This window comes from Crinia signifera, chromosome 3 (assembly GCF_055691185.1).
Source record: "Crinia signifera chromosome 3, ASM5569118v1, whole genome shotgun sequence".
Taxonomy (NCBI): domain Eukaryota; kingdom Metazoa; phylum Chordata; class Amphibia; order Anura; family Myobatrachidae; genus Crinia; species Crinia signifera.
In genome coordinates this window covers 335,928,829-335,946,682 of record NC_139219.1, presented here as the reverse complement: position 1 = coordinate 335,946,682, position 17,854 = coordinate 335,928,829, and the positions used below count along the sequence as shown (strand labels likewise).

The window sequence follows — 17,854 nt, the reverse complement described above, 5'->3', positions numbered from 1 at the left end:
GGTAACAAAGACGCCACAATACAATACAGCTAATAGCGAACAGGTAACAAAGACGCAACACCACAATACAGCTAATAGAGAACAGGTAACAAAGACGCCACAACACAATACAGCTAATAGAGAACAGGTAACAAAGACGCCACAATACAATACAGCTAATAGCGAACAGGTAACAAAGACGCCACAGTACAATACAGCCAATAGAGAACAGGTAACAAAGACGCCACAATACAATACAGCTAATAGAGAACAGGTAACAAAGACGCCACAATACAATACAGCTAATAGAGAACAGGTAACAAAAACGCCACAATACAATACAGCTAATAGAGAACAGGTAACAAAGACGCCACAGTACAATACAGCTAATAGAGAACAGGTAACAAAGACGCCACAATACAATACAGCTAATAGAGAACCGGTAACAAAGACGCCACAGTACAATACAGCTAATAGCGAAGAGGTAACAAAGACGCCACAGTACAATACAGCTAATAGAGAACAGGTAACAAAGACGCCACAATACAATACAGCTAATAGAGAACCGGTAACAAAGACGCCACAGTACAATACAGCTAAAAGCGAACAGGTAACAAAGACGCCACAATACAATACAGCTAATAGAGAACAGGTAACAAAGGCACCACAATACAATACAGCTAATAGAGAACAGGTAACAAAGGCACCACAATACAATACAGCTAATAGAGAACAGGTAACAAAGACGCCACAATACAATACAGCTAATAGCGAACAGGTAACAAAGACGCAACAACACAATACAGCTAATAGAGAACAGGTAACAAAGACGCCACAACACAATACAGCTAATAGAGAACAGGTAACAAAGACGCCACAGTACAATACAGCTAATAGAGAACAGGTAACAAAGACGCCACAATACAATACAGCTAATAGCGACCAGGTAACAAAGACGCCACAGTACAATACAGCCAATAGAGAACAGGTAACAAAGACGCCACAGTACAATACAGCTAATAGAGAACAGGTAACAAAGACGCCACAGTACAATACAGCTAATAGAGAACAGGTAACAAAAACGCCACAATACAATACAGCTAATAGAGAACAGGTAACAAAGACGCCACAATACAATACAGCTAATAGAGAACAGGTAACAAAGACGCCACAATATAATACAGCTAATAGCGAACAGGTAACATAGACGCCACAGTACAATACAGCTAATAGAGAACCGGTAACATAGACGCCACAGTACAATACAGCTAATAGAGAACAGGTAACAAAGACGCCACAATACAATACAGCTAATAGAGAACCGGTAACAAAGACGCCACAGTACAATACAGCTAAAAGCGAACAGGTAACAAAGACGCCACAGTACAATACAGCTAATAGAGAACAGGTAACAAAGATGCCACAATACAATACAGCTAATAGAGAACAGGTAACAAAGACGCCACAATACAATACAGCTAATAGAGAACAGGTAACAAAGACGCCACAATACAATACAGCTAATAGCGAAGAGGTAACAAAGACGCCACAGTATAATACCGCTAATAGAGAACAGGTAACAAAGACGCCACAATACAGCTAATAGAGAACAGGTAACAAAGACGCCACAATACAATACAGCTAATAGCGAACAGGTAACAAAGACGCCACAGTACAATACAGCCAATAGAGAACAGGTAACAAAGACGCCACAATACAATACAGCTAATAGAGAACAGGTAACAAAGACGCCACAATACAATACAGCTAATAGAGAACAGGTAACAAAAACGCCACAATACAATACAGCTAATAGAGAACAGGTAACAAAGACGCCACAGTACAATACAGCTAATAGAGAACAGGTAACAAAGACGCCACAATACAATCCAGCTAATAGAGAACCGGTAACAAAGACGCCACAGTACAATACAGCTAATAGCAAAGAGGTAACAAAGACGCCACAGTACAATACAGCTAATAGAGAACAGGTAACAAAGACGCCACAATACAATACAGCTAATAGAGAACCGGTAACAAAGACGCCACAGTACAATACAGCTAAAAGCGAACAGGTAACAAAGACGCCACAATACAATACAGCTAATAGAGAACAGGTAACAAAGGCACCACAATACAATACAGCTAATAGAGAACAGGTAACAAAGGCACCACAATACAATACAGCTAATAGAGAACAGGTAACAAAGACGCCACAATACAATACAGCTAATAGCGAACAGGTAACAAAGACGCAACAACACAATACAGCTAATAGAGAACAGGTAACAAAGACGCCACAACACAATACAGCTAATAGAGAACAGGTAACAAAGACGCCACAGTACAATACAGCTAATAGAGAACAGGTAACAAAGACGCCACTGTACAATACAGCTAATAGCGAACAGGTAACAAAGACGCCACAACACAATACAGCTAATAGAGAACAGGTAACAAAGACGCCACAGTACAATACAGCTAATAGAGAACAGGTAACAAAGACGCCACTGTACAATACAGCTAATAGAGAACAGGTAACAAAGACGCCACAATACAATACAGCTAATAGGGAACAGGTAACAAAGACGCCACAGTACAATACAGCTAATAGAGAAGAGGTAACAAAGACGCCACAATACAATACAGCTAAAAGAAACAGGTAACAAAGACGCCACAATACAATACAGCTAATAGAGAACAGGTAACAAAGACGCCACAATACAATACAGCTAAAAGAGAACAGGTAACAAAGACGCCACAATACAATACAGCTAATAGAGAACAGGTAACAAAGACGCCACAATACAATACAGCTAATAGCGAACAGGTAACAAAGACGCCACAGTACAATACAGCTAATAGAGAACAGGTAACAAAGACGCCACAATACAATACAGCTAATAGAGAACAGGTAACAAAGACGCCACAATACAATACAGCTAATAGAGAACAGGTAACAAAGACGCCACAATACAAAACAGCTAATAGAGAACAGGTAACAAAGACGCCACAATACAATACAGCTAATAGAGAACAGGTAACAAAGACGCCACAATACAATACAGCTAATAGAGAACCGGTAACAAAGACGCCACAGTACAATACAGCTAAAAGCGAACAGGTAACAAAGACGCCACAGTACAATACAGCTAAAAGCGAACAGGTAAAAAAGACGCCACAGTACAATACAGCTAATAGAGAACAGGTAACAAAGATGCCACAATACAATACAGCTAATAGAGAACAGGTAACAAAGACGCCACAATACAATACAGCTAATAGAGAACAGGTAACAAAGACGCCACAATACAATACAGCTAATAGCGAAGAGGTAACAAAGACGCCACAATACAATACAGCTAATAGGGAACAGGTAACAAAGACGCCACAGTACAATACAGCTAATAGAGAACAGGTAACAAAGACGCCACAATACATGACAGGGTATTGTCAAATCGCTGTGACCCCTATTTCCCAACCCCTTTCCCATAATAATACTCAACTCCTTCATGTTGGATGAAATTGGCCACAGCAGCCATCTTTATTGAAACAGTAAAAATACAACAATAACAGTTTTTTACCCATGATCCCCACATAACCCGCCAAAGGTGATCCTCGAGGCCCAAAACCCCTAAAAAACCCGGCATACATATCAGAGCACTCTCCCTCACACTTTTTACCCCCAGCCGTTGACGCAGGCTCGAGGGCACCGATCTGCATAGACCCCGTGCTCATTATCAATGTACCCATATAGCCTCACCCCGAGGAGTCCAGCCCCCGCCATGGGGCCCTCCCCTCCACAAAACCAAGCCTCCATGACCACCAACCTCGAGGATCCCCTCCGCCACAACGCATGGGGTTAACCCCTTAACCCCCTGCGTATCCGCCACAAAGCCACGGCCACTTCTACCCCGTCCTGTATTGCCAGAGCCCACATATCCATGCCCACCGCGTTCAGGTGGACCCCGTCTCCCCTCCAGAATGCGCCCGACCCTGATTCCAGCTCTAAGTGGCGAACCATCACTCCCCCATTCCTGGCCACAAATTTACCAATTGCTATATTAACCTTGATCCTGGCCTTATTGATCCTCTCCACTGAACGCGCCTCCCTCCAAACCTGCCGGGGCACTATATCAGACCACACTGTAATTACCTTTGGAAACAACGCCCAGAGGCGTAACAAATCGAACTTGATATCTCTAATTAACTCCCGGAAAGGCCTAACCCCCAAATCATTACCCCCGACGTGTAACACCAAGATCTCGGGGGGCCTGTCCAGCCTCACGAAACGATGGAACTCCGGCAGTACGCCACTCCACACCATGCCGCGCTTCCCTAGCCAGCGGACCTCGAATTCCCGGCCATCCAACCCCAATCGTCGTCCGTTCGGTCTCATTCCAGCTCGAACGGCGCCCCAAAAGACGTATAAGTGTCCCATGATCCATATGAGACATGAAGGTTGCCCTAAACATAAATAAAATAAAAAACGAAACAAGCTCCCAATAAGCAGCTCACAATACCTTATAACATTCCTACCCTCACATAAGATTTAAAACGAGCCGAATCCCACCTTCCAATCTTTTTGATTAAATCTTCCCCTTAACCTAAGCGTGCTGCCTCTGTCGCTGCCCCGATCCTAAACGAGTGCCCAGCATAGTCCTGCTCACTCAGGCCTAACAACCGCAACCCCTTCCTAAAAACACTGACAAATTGAAAACGGGAGAGAAATGACCCATCAGCATGCACTAACAATGGGTCCCTCTGCTGTCCCTCCGCAAACCTGCAATCTTTGAAAACTCTGAGGCATTCCACAGGGCACATAGACGAGCCCTGTACTTCAAATAACACAATCCGCTTTCCCCTTCCCAATTGGTCAGTTTTTGACCGGCTGATAACGAATTCCACCCTGTCCGCAAACAACATAACCTCCTCGCACCTGAGGCCCCCCGGCGTCCCTACGCTTGGACTGACCAGTTCTCCCAACCTCAATGCCCCAAAAAACGCAAGGGAAAATGCCAATCTGAACAGGTTGGTTTCATAAACAGATCTGCAGACTGACCCCAACTGCCTGCCCAAATCCTGCAATAGTTTAAAAGAGACCGGCCTCCTCTTATCCTGCACCGCATGTCCCCTTCTCCATCCCTTAAGTGCCCGTGAAACCAAGAAGCTCTTAGTGGCATCTGGCTTTGCGCTAGCCTTAAAACCAAATGCCAACCCTGCCATGCACCTGCCTATCTTCGCCACAGACCACCCCATCTCTTTACAATGGCCTATGTATAGCAACACCCTGATCTCATCCTCTCCCTCCGGTAGGCCCACTGAACTGCACCACTCATTCCATTGCTGCCACTCCTGGCAATAAGCCGACCATGTGCCGGGTGCGAGGGAATCCCTGATGAGCTGATCCGCTATTCTTCCAGCAGCTCCCAAAGATGCCTCGGGCAATCGACCCCATCTTGGTCCGCTCCAGGCACCAGCTCCCTGAAACGATCCCACTGCCAACGAGACAAGGAGTCCGCTATACCATTCGCCACACCAGGAACATGTTTAGCCACCACCCAAGCATTCAAAGCTAAGCACTCTAACACCAACCGTTGTAAGACCTTAACCACCGGAGGTGACGCTGCAGACAAGTGATTAACTGCCTCCACTACACTCATATTATCACAATGGAAGCAGACTTTTTTGTCTTGGAATAAAGGCCCCCAAATCACCACCGCTACCAGTATGGGAAACAGTTCTAACAACGCTAGATTACGCACCCAGCCCCGAGTGACCCATGACTCTGGCCATTTTCCTACGCTCCAGTGGCCACGGCAATAAGCCCCGTAACCGACGCTCCCGGCCGCGTCAGTAAACAGATCCATATCAAATGCCACCACCGCGTCTGACATCCACATGGCCCTGCCGTTGAACGACTTAAAAAATTCCGCCCACACTTTCAGGTCATCGCGCAACTCCCTCCCTAACCTGATAAAATGATGAGGGGAAGTAACCCCGGCCGTCGCCCCTGACAAGCGTCTGCTGAAAATCCTGCCCATTGGGATAATACGACAGGCAAAGTTTAATTTGCCTAACAAAGACTGCAGCTCCCTCAGCTTGATTTTCTTTAGTCTCGCCGCCCTCCCAACTTCTGTCCTGAGCGACGCTAGTTTATCTGCAGGTAACCGACATTCCATCCGCACAGTGTCAATAGTGATACCCAGAAAACTAATCTCTGACGCTGGCCCCTCCGTTTTTTCAGGAGCCAACGGCACTCCGAAATCTGCCGCCACCCGTTCCACGGTGCACAGCAACAGTGCACATACCTTACCGTCCCCCGGGCCAATGCACAAAAAATCATCCAAATAATGGATAATGGAACTGCACCCTGACACGTCCCTAATCACCCATTCCAGAAAGGAGCTAAAGGCCTCAAAGTAGGCACACGACAGGGAGCACCCCATTGGAAGACAACGATCCACAAAGTAACCCCCATCCCAAAAACAGCCTAGCAACCGGACACTCGCTGGGTGAACCGGCAACAATCGAAAAGCAGCCTCTATATCTGTCTTTGCCAATAGAGCTCCCTTCCCAAATCTCTTCACCCATTGTACAGCCGCATCAAATGACGTGTAAACAACGGAACAAATTTCTGGATTAATACCATCATTCACCGACGCCCCTTTGGGGAATGATAGGTGATGGATGAGGCGAAATTTATTCGGCTCTTTTTTGGGCACAACCCCCAATGGTGACACTATCAAATCCGCCATAGGCGGCGATGAAAAAGGACCAGCCATTCTCCCTAACTGCACCTCCTTTTTTAATTTTTCCCCCACTATCTCAGGGTGCTCCCTAGCCGATTTCAAATTCCCCTTAAAAACCCCCGTCCCCGCCACCTCCGAAGGAATTCTAAACCCGTCCCTAAACCCCTCCTCTAACAACCTCGCCGCCTGCCTGTTTGGGTATCTATCCAGATAACCCAACATCCTTTCCAATCGTATTGGAGTCTCCCCCTTTTGAGGTAGCCTCCCGCGGTTTTCCCCTGAAACACTTGTTTGCTCCATGAGTGCCCCCGCATGAGGTGCACTCGTGCTTAAACTTGCACTTCGCCCCGAATCAACATGATCCCTCATTGAATGCAAAACAGAGGCCCTTCTGCAAGGCCGTACTACTAACCCCCTCTCTTGCTCCCCCCCTGTCCCCCCGAAAGGGCTGCCCCAACCTATTTGGGGCTGTCACTTTCAACCAGAGCCCAATATCCTTATGATCCCACCTGATATTAGGCCGCACCGCCTTACGCTGCCTAAACTGTTCATCATATCGCAGCCAAGCCTGACCCCCGTAAACCCTTTCTGCCTCAGCAATCGCATCCATATAACAAAACAGGGGCGAACAATTCTCAGGTGCTTTTTCCCCAATCACACTAGCTAAAATTGCAAAGGCCTGGAGCCAATTAGAAAATGTCCTTGGTATCAGCCGATACCTCCTACGTTCCTCCTCCTCCTTCTTTTCTTCCTTACGCGGCCTATCCAAATTAAAGCGCTCCAATGGGAGCAGAGAGAATATATCCACATACTCCCCTTTCCACACTTTTTCCCTCACCTCCTGTTTCAAGTGAGCCCCCAGCGGCCCCTCAAAACAAACATAGACTTCACCCTTAGCAGAGTCACTAACCTGGACCGTTTCTACTACAGACTCCCCACTAGTTTGTGTAGCACTTACGCTGCCAATGCCCCCCGCACTGCCTGGCGCAACCCATGCGCTTGCTGGCGACTGACCTGTCCCCTGCCTCACTTTAGTGAACCATTCCGCAAACCCAGTCAAAAACTCCAACATACCCTTAGTAGCCTCACTCTGCTGACCTACTCCTGCCCCCCCCTGACTACATGACAGGGGCCCAGAAGACAAAGATGATGACTCACCAGGCTGCCTGGGGGCTGTGAACCCAGCAGCCGCAGCTTCTGTGTCCTGACGCGCACCTTCGACTCCAGATGCTCCAGCCGTCTCCTCTGTTCTGCTTGGCCTGTCGGCCGGGCGCGCACCCGTCACAGATCCTGTGGGTGCCGCACTGCGTACAGGCTCTTCTTCGCCGGCGAAGCCAGCCGGCTGCCGCTCGCTCCCAGGGGCTCTCCCCCCCCGCTCGTGCTGCTGCCTTCTCCCCGGAGCTCCATAAGGGTGCCATCCTCCGCCGCACTCGTGCCCACTGTCCTCACTGCTGCCTCTTCTTGCACGGGAAGGCGAACCTTCCCGCGCTGGGAACACCGCCGCCCTGTAGGATTCCTCCCAGACCGCACCTGCCGGGAGAAAGGTGTCCTTCCCGCGGAACAGCCTGGAGGGTCCCGAATGGGGCTCCTGGACCGGCGTCGGGTTCTGGGGGTGAAAGAGGGGCTAAGGCGCTCCGGAGGCCTAGACCTCCGAGGCCGTGCGCCGGAGGGGTCAGACGAGACAGCGTCCGTCCCCAACCCCCGCATGAGGCCCGCTACCTGCTCCTGTAGCCAGGCCGCTCCCTGCGTACCGGCCGCCTTCCTCAAGGAGGCCAGCGCAGCATCAATTTCTGCCATTCTGTCTGCTGTGGTACAGGATCGATCCGCTAGCCAGCTTCTTGATCCTTGACAAAATGTCTGACCTGGGGCTACGTGCACCCCTCAATATATACCACCCTGCTAAGCCCCTCCCCTTCCCCCATGTCACTATTCAAGCACACCCCCCAAACCTTATTCCCCTGATACCCATTACGCTCCTTCCAGCCCCTGTCAAGTGGGCCTCCCCCTAGGCTCCGCCCCAGTCCAGCCCAATACAATACAGCTAATAGAGAACCGGTAACAAAGACGCCACAGTACAATACAGCTAAAAGCGAACAGGTAACAAAGACGCCACAATACAATACAGCTAATAGAGAACAGGTAACAAAGACGCCACAATACAATACAGCTAATAGAGAACAGGTAACAAAGACGCCACAATACAATACAGCTAATAGCGAAGAGGTAACAAAGACGCCACAATACAATACAGCTTATAGGGAACAGGTAACAAAGACGCCACAGTACAATACAGCTAATAGCGAACAGGTAACAAAGACGCCACAATACAGCTAATAGAGAACAGGTAACAAAGACGCCACAATACAGTACAGCTAATAGCGAACAGGTTACAAAGACGCCACAGTACAATACAGCTCATAGCGAAGAGGTAACAAAGACGCCACAGTACAGTACAGCTAATAGAGAACAGGTAACAAAGACGCCACAGTACAGTACAGCTAATAGCGAACAGGTAACAAAGACGCCACAGTACAATACAGCTAATAGAGAACAGGTGTCACGACTGGGGATTTGGGACCCGGGAGTGACCTTGGTGGCTAGCTGACAACCCAATGGAAACAGGACGGAGGCAAGTGGATACAAATGGGTAATGTTTATTGCATAGAATGAACTGGTACAGGGAACATTTGAAAGTCTGTAAAAGTCTTTGGAAAGCTGGGAACTGATAAGTTACTTGGAGGCACGTAGTAGAGGCACGGAAGCACAGGAGCTGGAAAGCACAGAGTAGGGCCACTGGAGAGCAGGTGCCGGAAGCACGGAGTTGGACCACTGGAGAGCAGGTGCCGGAAGCACGGAGTTGGACCACTGGAGAGCAGGTGCCGGAAGCACTGTAGGCAGTGGTGAAGGTGGTTGCGGGTGCAGGTACTGAGGCACGCAGAGACAGGTGGACACAGGTGCAGATGCTGGAGCGTGCGGGTGCAAGTGGTCACAGGTGCAGGAAACTCGGAAGCACAGGTGCAGGTAACTCGGAAGCACAGGTGCAGGTAACTCGGAAGCACAGGTGCAGGTAACTCGGAAGCACAGGTGCAGGTAACTCGAAATGCAGGGACGGATGAACACTGGTGCAGATGAACACAGGTGCAGGAAACTCGGAAGCACAGGTGCAGGAAACTCGGAAGCACAGGTACGGATGAACACTGGCACAGATGAACACAGGTGCAGATAACTTGGAAGCACAGGTGCAGGCGACTCGGGAACACAGGTGCAGGCGACTCGGGAACACAGGTGCAGGCGACTCGGGAACACAGGTGCAGGCGACTCGGGAACACAGGTGCAGGCGACTCGGGAACACAGGTGCAGATAACTTGGAAGCACAGGTGCAGGCAACTGGAAACACAGGTGCAGGCGACTCGGGAACACAGGTGCAGGCGACTCGGGAACACAGGTGCAGGCGACTCGGGAACACAGGTGCAGGCGACTCGGGAACACAGGTACAGGCGACTCGGGAACACAGGTGCAGGGACAGGAAGCAAGTACTGGATACAGGTACAGGGTAACACTGGTGCAGGTACTTGTAATGCAGGAACAGGTGAACACTGGTGCAGGGTCTTGAAGGCACACAGGTGTAGGAACGCTGGTGCAGGGTGTTGGAGGCACACAGGTGTAGGAACGCTGGTGCAGGGTCTTGGAAGCAGGATACAAATGCTGGGTAACTGGAATACCACAGAGCTAAAGCAGGACCACAAGCTGAAGCTTCCTCCCAAGTTATTAACAACAATGCAAAAGCAAAGCGTCTATGCAGGGCTGGGAGGATAACCCCTCAGAGCAGCACTGATTGGCCATCCGGGTGATTGGGAATGGCCACACCTGGAACAGTCTCTGGATGAGGCCAACAGGGAACTTGTATCTTTCAAGTGGTAACCACAGAGTTAATGGCTGAATCAGAATCACCCAGGTGCTCATTACAAGCAAATACTCAGATCTTGCTGCAGCAGGCTGAGAAACAAGACTGACAGGCAGGTAAGACAGGACAAACACACTGAGTTCTGGCAGGATTGTGACAACAGGTAACAAAGACGCCAAAGTACAATACAGCTAATAGAGAACAGGTAACAAAGACGCCACAGTACAATACAGCTAATAGCAAACAGGTAACAAAGACGCCACAGTACAATACAGCTAATAGCAAACAGGTAACAAAGACGCCACAGTACAATACAGCTGAGATGTATGTACATAGTTGCCGACCCTCCCGCATTTCGCGGGAGTATCCCGCTTTTTGATTCTTTCTCCCGGTCTCCCGGGAATCTACTGGATCCTCCCGGTTTTTAGGCAAAAAAATCAGTGACTGCCATGCGCAAGTCACAAAGCGCAGCTCCGCCGGTAACCTCTGTGCGCCGCGGCTGTCCTATTAAATGACAGCCGGGGGCCGGATGTGGTCACCATTATAGCGGCAAGCCGGCAGCAGCAGCACAGCATGGGGCAGCCGCGGGATCATCACCTGCGCACAAGCGAGCAGCAGAGGAGGCTACAGGACTCAGGAGCAGCAGAGGGCAGGCCGGCAGCGCCGCAGATGACAGTAAGATAGCGGCTGGCTGCTTCGGCACTTCCCTCCTGCTTCTCTCCCACTGCTCCCCGCTGCGCTGTTTACAGAATTAGGCTGTATCCCAAACCCCCGCCCCCCTCAATACAGACACCAACGCTGCCGCTGCTTCATAAAAATTGTTCCCCTCCCCACTGCCTTATAACATTTTTATGAAGCAGTAATGAGGGTGCAGGAGGAGAGGAACAATTCTTTTTATAAAGCAGCAGCAGCAGCGTGGAGGGAGGGAGGGAGGAAACGAAGGATTCCAAGTTAAAAATAGCGTTAACTTTCTAAAGTACCATCTGAAATGTACTTTGGATAGCTCCGCCCATGGCCCCGCCCCATTTACATGCCGTAAATTGGGTGGGGCCATGGGCGGAGCTATGCAAATTACAATTGAGTGCTCCCACGCCCCCACTCTCCCGCAAAGACCAGCTAAGAAGTCGGCAAGTATGTGTATGTAGCGAGGGAGTAGTCAGCATAGTACTATGGGCTGGTGGCCATAGGCAGGAGAGTGTGCGGGGAAAGATGGTCACTGAGTAGGAGAGAGCTGGAAGTCAATTGTGAGAAGAGGGCTATGACAACAAGAGGGAAGAGGGTTCGGCTCTGAGGAGCTTACAATCTAGTGGTATTATAGTGTAATAGGTATATACACACACACACAGGGTTAGCAAAAAAAACATTTTACCCACTTCAGAGGGCTCTGGAGTGCATTACATTGCTCCGAATGAGACACAAGTAGAATAAGTACAATACAATTGAGTTGATGCGCTAGTCATGTGTAATAAACACTTCACCAATAGATGGCGCTGTAACGTGACTCACTGCACACAGTGGTAGAATATATGCTTCTGTGATTAAAGGAGCTTGGGGCAGATGTATGAAGGTGCGCTATGGGGGAGAAGGGGTATCAGCGTGCCCTATGTGCACTGATACCGCTTCTCCCCCATGCATGAAGGAGTCGGGATGTGGTAAAGGACAGGGGTGCTATGTGAAAATATCGTAGCTGCGCTATGCCTCCTGCCTCACGGCGCCGCACGATAGACACCCACTCAGCGGGTGCCATAGATCAGGGGAAGCGCTATCCCCTGCCACAACGCACAGGGATAGCGCAGATTCCCCTGATCGTCAGTTCATAATTCTGCAGCCAGCCATCGATCAGTGTTTTACTCCGTCAGGTATGTTCTTATTTGTTCAGGTCACTGTTTAACAAAAAAATGGCAATAAATGATTGTAAAACAAATGACCCCATCTTTATTATCACATGACCCCTTCTTTATTATCACATGACCCCTTCGTTATTATCACATGACCCCTTCTTTATTATCACATGACCCCTTCGTTATTATCACATGACCCCTTCTTGATTATCACATGACCCCTTCTTTATTATCACATGACCCCTTCTTTATTATCACATGACCCCTTCTATCAAAGTGAGCCGGTGATCCGCCTAAAAGATACAGATCTTTTCACTGACTGACCTGCTGGATCCAAGCTCCCGTTAGTGACTCGTTTTGCCCATCTAACACTATAGGGACACGTGCGTAACAAGATGCCGGCGGCCAGGAGCAGTAAGATGGCGGCGGCAGGGAGCAGTAAGATGGCGGCGCAGGGAGCAGTAAGATGGCGGCGGCAGGGAGCAGTAAGATGGCGGCGGCCGGGAGCAGTAAGATGGCGGCGGCCGGGAGCAGTAAGATGGCGGCGGCCGGGAGCAGTAAGATGGCGGCGGGTGTCCCGGCAGTGGCGGGCAGGTGGCGCTGTAAGTAACAGGAGGCGGAAGTGGGTGACGTGTCCTAAGTTCTGACCGGAAGTAGCTGTGCGGAGACGAGACAGGCAGCAGGTACCGGGCGGCGGGTGTGTGGAGCGGGGATGGGAGAGTGTGTGATATACATACATGGTATACACGTGTGTACATGATGGGTAGGTGGATGATATACATGTGTGTGTAACATTGCTGCGTGTGTGATATACATACATGGTATACACGTGTGTACATGATGGGTGGTGGATGATATACATGTGTGTGTAACATTGCTGCGTGTGTGATATACTTACATGTTATACACGTGTGTACATGATGGGTGGTGGATGATATACATGTGTGTGTAACATTGCTGCGTGTGTGATATACTTACATGTTATACACGTGTGTACATGATGGGTGGTGGACGATATACATGTATGTGTAACATTGCTGCGTGTGTGATATACATACATGGTATACACGTGTGTACATGATGGGTGGTGGATGATATACATGTGTGTGTAACATTGCTGCGTGTGTGATATACATTCATGGTATACACGTGTGTACATGATGGGTGGTGGACGATATACATGTGTGTGTAACATTGCTGCGTGTGTGATATACATACATGGTATACACGTGTGTACATGATGGGTGGTGGACGATATACATGTGTGTGTAACATTGCTGCGTGTGTGATATACATTCATGGTATACACGTGTGTACATGATGGGTGGTGGATGATATACATGTATGTGTAACATTGCTGCGTGTGTGATATACTTACATACATGGTATACATGTGTGTACATGATGGGTGGTGGATGATATACATGTATGTGTAACATTGCTGCGTGTGATATACTTACATGTTATACACGTGTGTACATGATGGGTGGTGGACGATATACATGTGTGTGTAACATTGCTGCGTGTGTGATATACATTCATGGTATACACGTGTGTACATGATGGGTGGTGGATGATATACATGTATGTGTAACATTGCTGCGTGTGTGATATACTTACATACATGGTATACATGTGTGTACATGATGGGTGGTGGATGATATACATGTATGTGTAACATTGCTGCGTGTGTGATATACTTACATGTTATACACGTGTGTACATGATGGGTGGTGGACGATATACATGTATGTGTAACATTGCTGCGTGTGTGATATACATACATGGTATACACGTGTGTACATGATGGGTGGTGGATGATATACATGTGTGTGTAACATTGCTGCGTGTGTGATATACATTCATGGTATACACGTGTGTACATGATGGGTGGTGGACGATATACATGTGTGTGTAACATTGCTGCGTGTGTGATATACATACATGGTATACACGTGTGTACATGATGGGTGGTGGACGATATACATGTGTGTGTAACATTGCTGCGTGAGTGATATACATTCATGGTATACACGTGTGTACATGATGGGTGGTGGATGATATACATGTATGTGTAACATTGCTGCGTGTGTGATATACTTACATGTTATACACGTGTGTACATGATGGGTGGTGGATGATATACATGTGTGTGTAACATTGCTGCGTGTGTGATATACTTACATGTTATACACGTGTGTACATGATGGGTGGTGGACGATATACATGTATGTGTAACATTGCTGCGTGTGTGATATACATACATGGTATACACGTGTGTACATGATGGGTGGTGGATGATATACATGTGTGTGTAACATTGCTGCGTGTGTGATATACATTCATGGTATACACGTGTGTACATGATGGGTGGTGGACGATATACATGTGTGTGTAACATTGCTGCGTGTGTGATATACATACATGGTATACACGTGTGTACATGATGGGTGGTGGACGATATACATGTGTGTGTAACATTGCTGCGTGTGTGATATACATTCATGGTATACACGTGTGTACATGATGGGTGGTGGATGATATACATGTATGTGTAACATTGCTGCGTGTGTGATATACTTACATACATGGTATACATGTGTGTACATGATGGGTGGTGGATGATATACATGTATGTGTAACATTGCTGCGTGTGATATACTTACATGTTATACACGTGTGTACATGATGGGTGGTGGACGATATACATGTGTGTGTAACATTGCTGCGTGTGTGATATACATTCATGGTATACACGTGTGTACATGATGGGTGGTGGATGATATACATGTATGTGTAACATTGCTGCGTGTGTGATATACTTACATACATGGTATACATGTGTGTACATGATGGGTGGTGGATGATATACATGTATGTGTAACATTGCTGCGTGTGTGATATACTTACATGTTATACACGTGTGTACATGATGGGTGGTGGACGATATACATGTATGTGTAACATTGCTGCGTGTGTGATATACATACATGGTATACACGTGTGTACATGATGGGTGGTGGATGATATACATGTGTGTGTAACATTGCTGCGTGTGTGATATACATTCATGGTATACACGTGTGTACATGATGGGTGGTGGACGATATACATGTGTGTGTAACATTGCTGCGTGTGTGATATACATACATGGTATACACGTGTGTACCATGATGGGTGGTGGACGATATACATGTGTGTGTAACATTGCTGCGTGTGTGATATACATTCATGGTATACACGTGTGTACATGATGGGTGGTGGATGATATACATGTATGTGTAACATTGCTGCGTGTGTGATATACTTACATACATGGTATACATGTGTGTACATGATGGGTGGTGGATGATATACATGTATGTGTAACATTGCTGCGTGTGTGATATACATACATGTTATACACGTGTGTACATGATGGGTGGTGGACGATATACATGTATGTGTAACATTGCTGCGTGTGTGATATACATACATACATGGTATACACGTGTGTACATGATGGGTGGTGAACGATATACATGTATGTGTAACATTGCTGCGTGTGTGATATACATACATGGTATACACGTGTGTACATGATGGGTTGGTGAATGATATACATGTGTGTGTAACATTGCTGTGTGTGTGATATACATACATGGTATACACGTGTGTACATGATGGGTGGTGGATGATATACATGTGTGTGTAACATTGCTGCGTGTGTGATATACATACATGGTATACACGTGTGTACATGATGGGTGGTGGATGATATACATGTGTGTGTAACATTGCTGCGTGTGTGATATACATTCATGGTATACACGTGTGTACATGATGGGTGGTGGATGATATACATGTGTGTGTAACATTGCTGCGTGTGTGATATAACATACATGGTATACACGTGTGTACATGATGGGTGGTGGACGATATACATGTGTGTGTAACATTGCTGCGTGTGTGATATACATTCATGGTATACACGTGTGTACATGATGGGTGGTGGATGATATACATGTATGTGTAACATTGCTGCGTGTGTGATATACATACATGTTATACACGTGTGTACATGATGGGTGGTGGACGATATACATGTATGTGTAACATTGCTGCGTGTGTGATATACATACATACATGGTATACACGTGTGTACATGATGGGTGGTGAACGATATACATGTATGTGTAACATTGCTGCGTGTGTGATATTACATACATGGTATACACGTGTGTACATGATGGGTTGGTGAATGATATACATGTGTGTGTAACATTGCTGTGTGTGTGATATACATACATGGTATACACGTGTGTACATGATGGGTAGGTGAATGATATACATGTGTGTGTGATATACATACCTGGTATACACGTGTGTACATGATGGGTGGTGAACGATATACATGTATGTGTAACATTGCTGCATGTGTGATATACATTCATGGTATACACGTGTGTACATGATGGGTAGGTGAATGATATACATGTGTGTGTAACATTGCTGCGTGTGTGATATACATACATGGTATACACATATGTACATGATGGGTAGGTGGATGATATACATGTGTGTGTAACATTGCTGCGTGTGTGATATACATACATGGTATACACGTGTGTACATGCTGGGTGGTGAACGATATACATGTATGTGTAACATTGCTGCGTGTGTGTGATATACATACATGGTATACACGTGTGTACATGATGGGTGGTGGACGATATACATGTATGTGTATAACATTGCTGCGTGTGTGTACATACATGGTATACACGTGTGTACATGATGGGTAGGTGGACGATATACATGTATGTGTGTGATATACATACATGGTATACACGTGTGTACATGATGGGTAGGTGGACGATATACATGTATGTGTAACATTGCTGCGTGTGTGATATACATACATGGTATACACGTGTGTACATGATGGGTAGGTGGATGATATACATGTATGTGTATAATATTGCTGTGCGTGTGTGATGTACATACGTGTTATACATGTGCGTGTACATGATGGGTAGGTGGACAATATGCATGTATAACATTAAAGTTGCGCCTGTGTCCCGTCCGCGCAGGATGATCACAGACGTGCAGCTGGCCATATTTGCCAACATGCTTGGCGTGTCGCTCTTCCTGCTGGTGGTCCTGTATCACTACGTCGCGGTCAACAACCCCAAGAAGCTGGAGTGATGCCTGGCACTATGTAAGTGTGGCGGGGTCACTGTGCTGGGGGTATAGTGTGTAACATGTCCCCATATCACCACCTGTGGGCACAGCCACTGACACCCCTCACTGTGCCACACATGTGATGCCCCTGTCAGAGATTTTACATGTGACACATGTGTGATGCCCCATCAGTGATTATACATGTGACACACACA

The 17,854-nt window shown here is 47.3% G+C and overlaps 1 protein-coding gene across 2 annotated transcripts; it reads left to right on the top strand.

Annotated features, from left to right (window-relative positions):
• The first annotated feature begins 12,977 nt into the window (after positions 1 to 12,977).
• On the top strand, positions 12,978 to 17,704 carry OST4 (oligosaccharyltransferase complex subunit 4, non-catalytic). Of its 2 annotated transcripts, none has more exons than XR_014471538.1 (2): positions 12,978 to 13,159; positions 17,549 to 17,678. XR_014471538.1 is itself a non-coding variant. In XM_083174834.1 (2 exons), the coding sequence occupies exon 2, from the start codon at positions 17,550 to 17,552 to the stop codon at positions 17,661 to 17,663; it is 114 nt and encodes a 37-aa protein (XP_083030960.1). In that variant the 5' UTR covers positions 13,150 to 13,173; position 17,549; the 3' UTR covers positions 17,664 to 17,704. The 2 variants fall into 2 exon arrangements, 1 of the variants encoding a protein (XP_083030960.1); XM_083174834.1 differs by having other exon boundaries at positions 13,150 to 13,173; positions 17,549 to 17,704.
• The last annotated feature ends 150 nt before the right edge of the window (positions 17,705 to 17,854 follow it).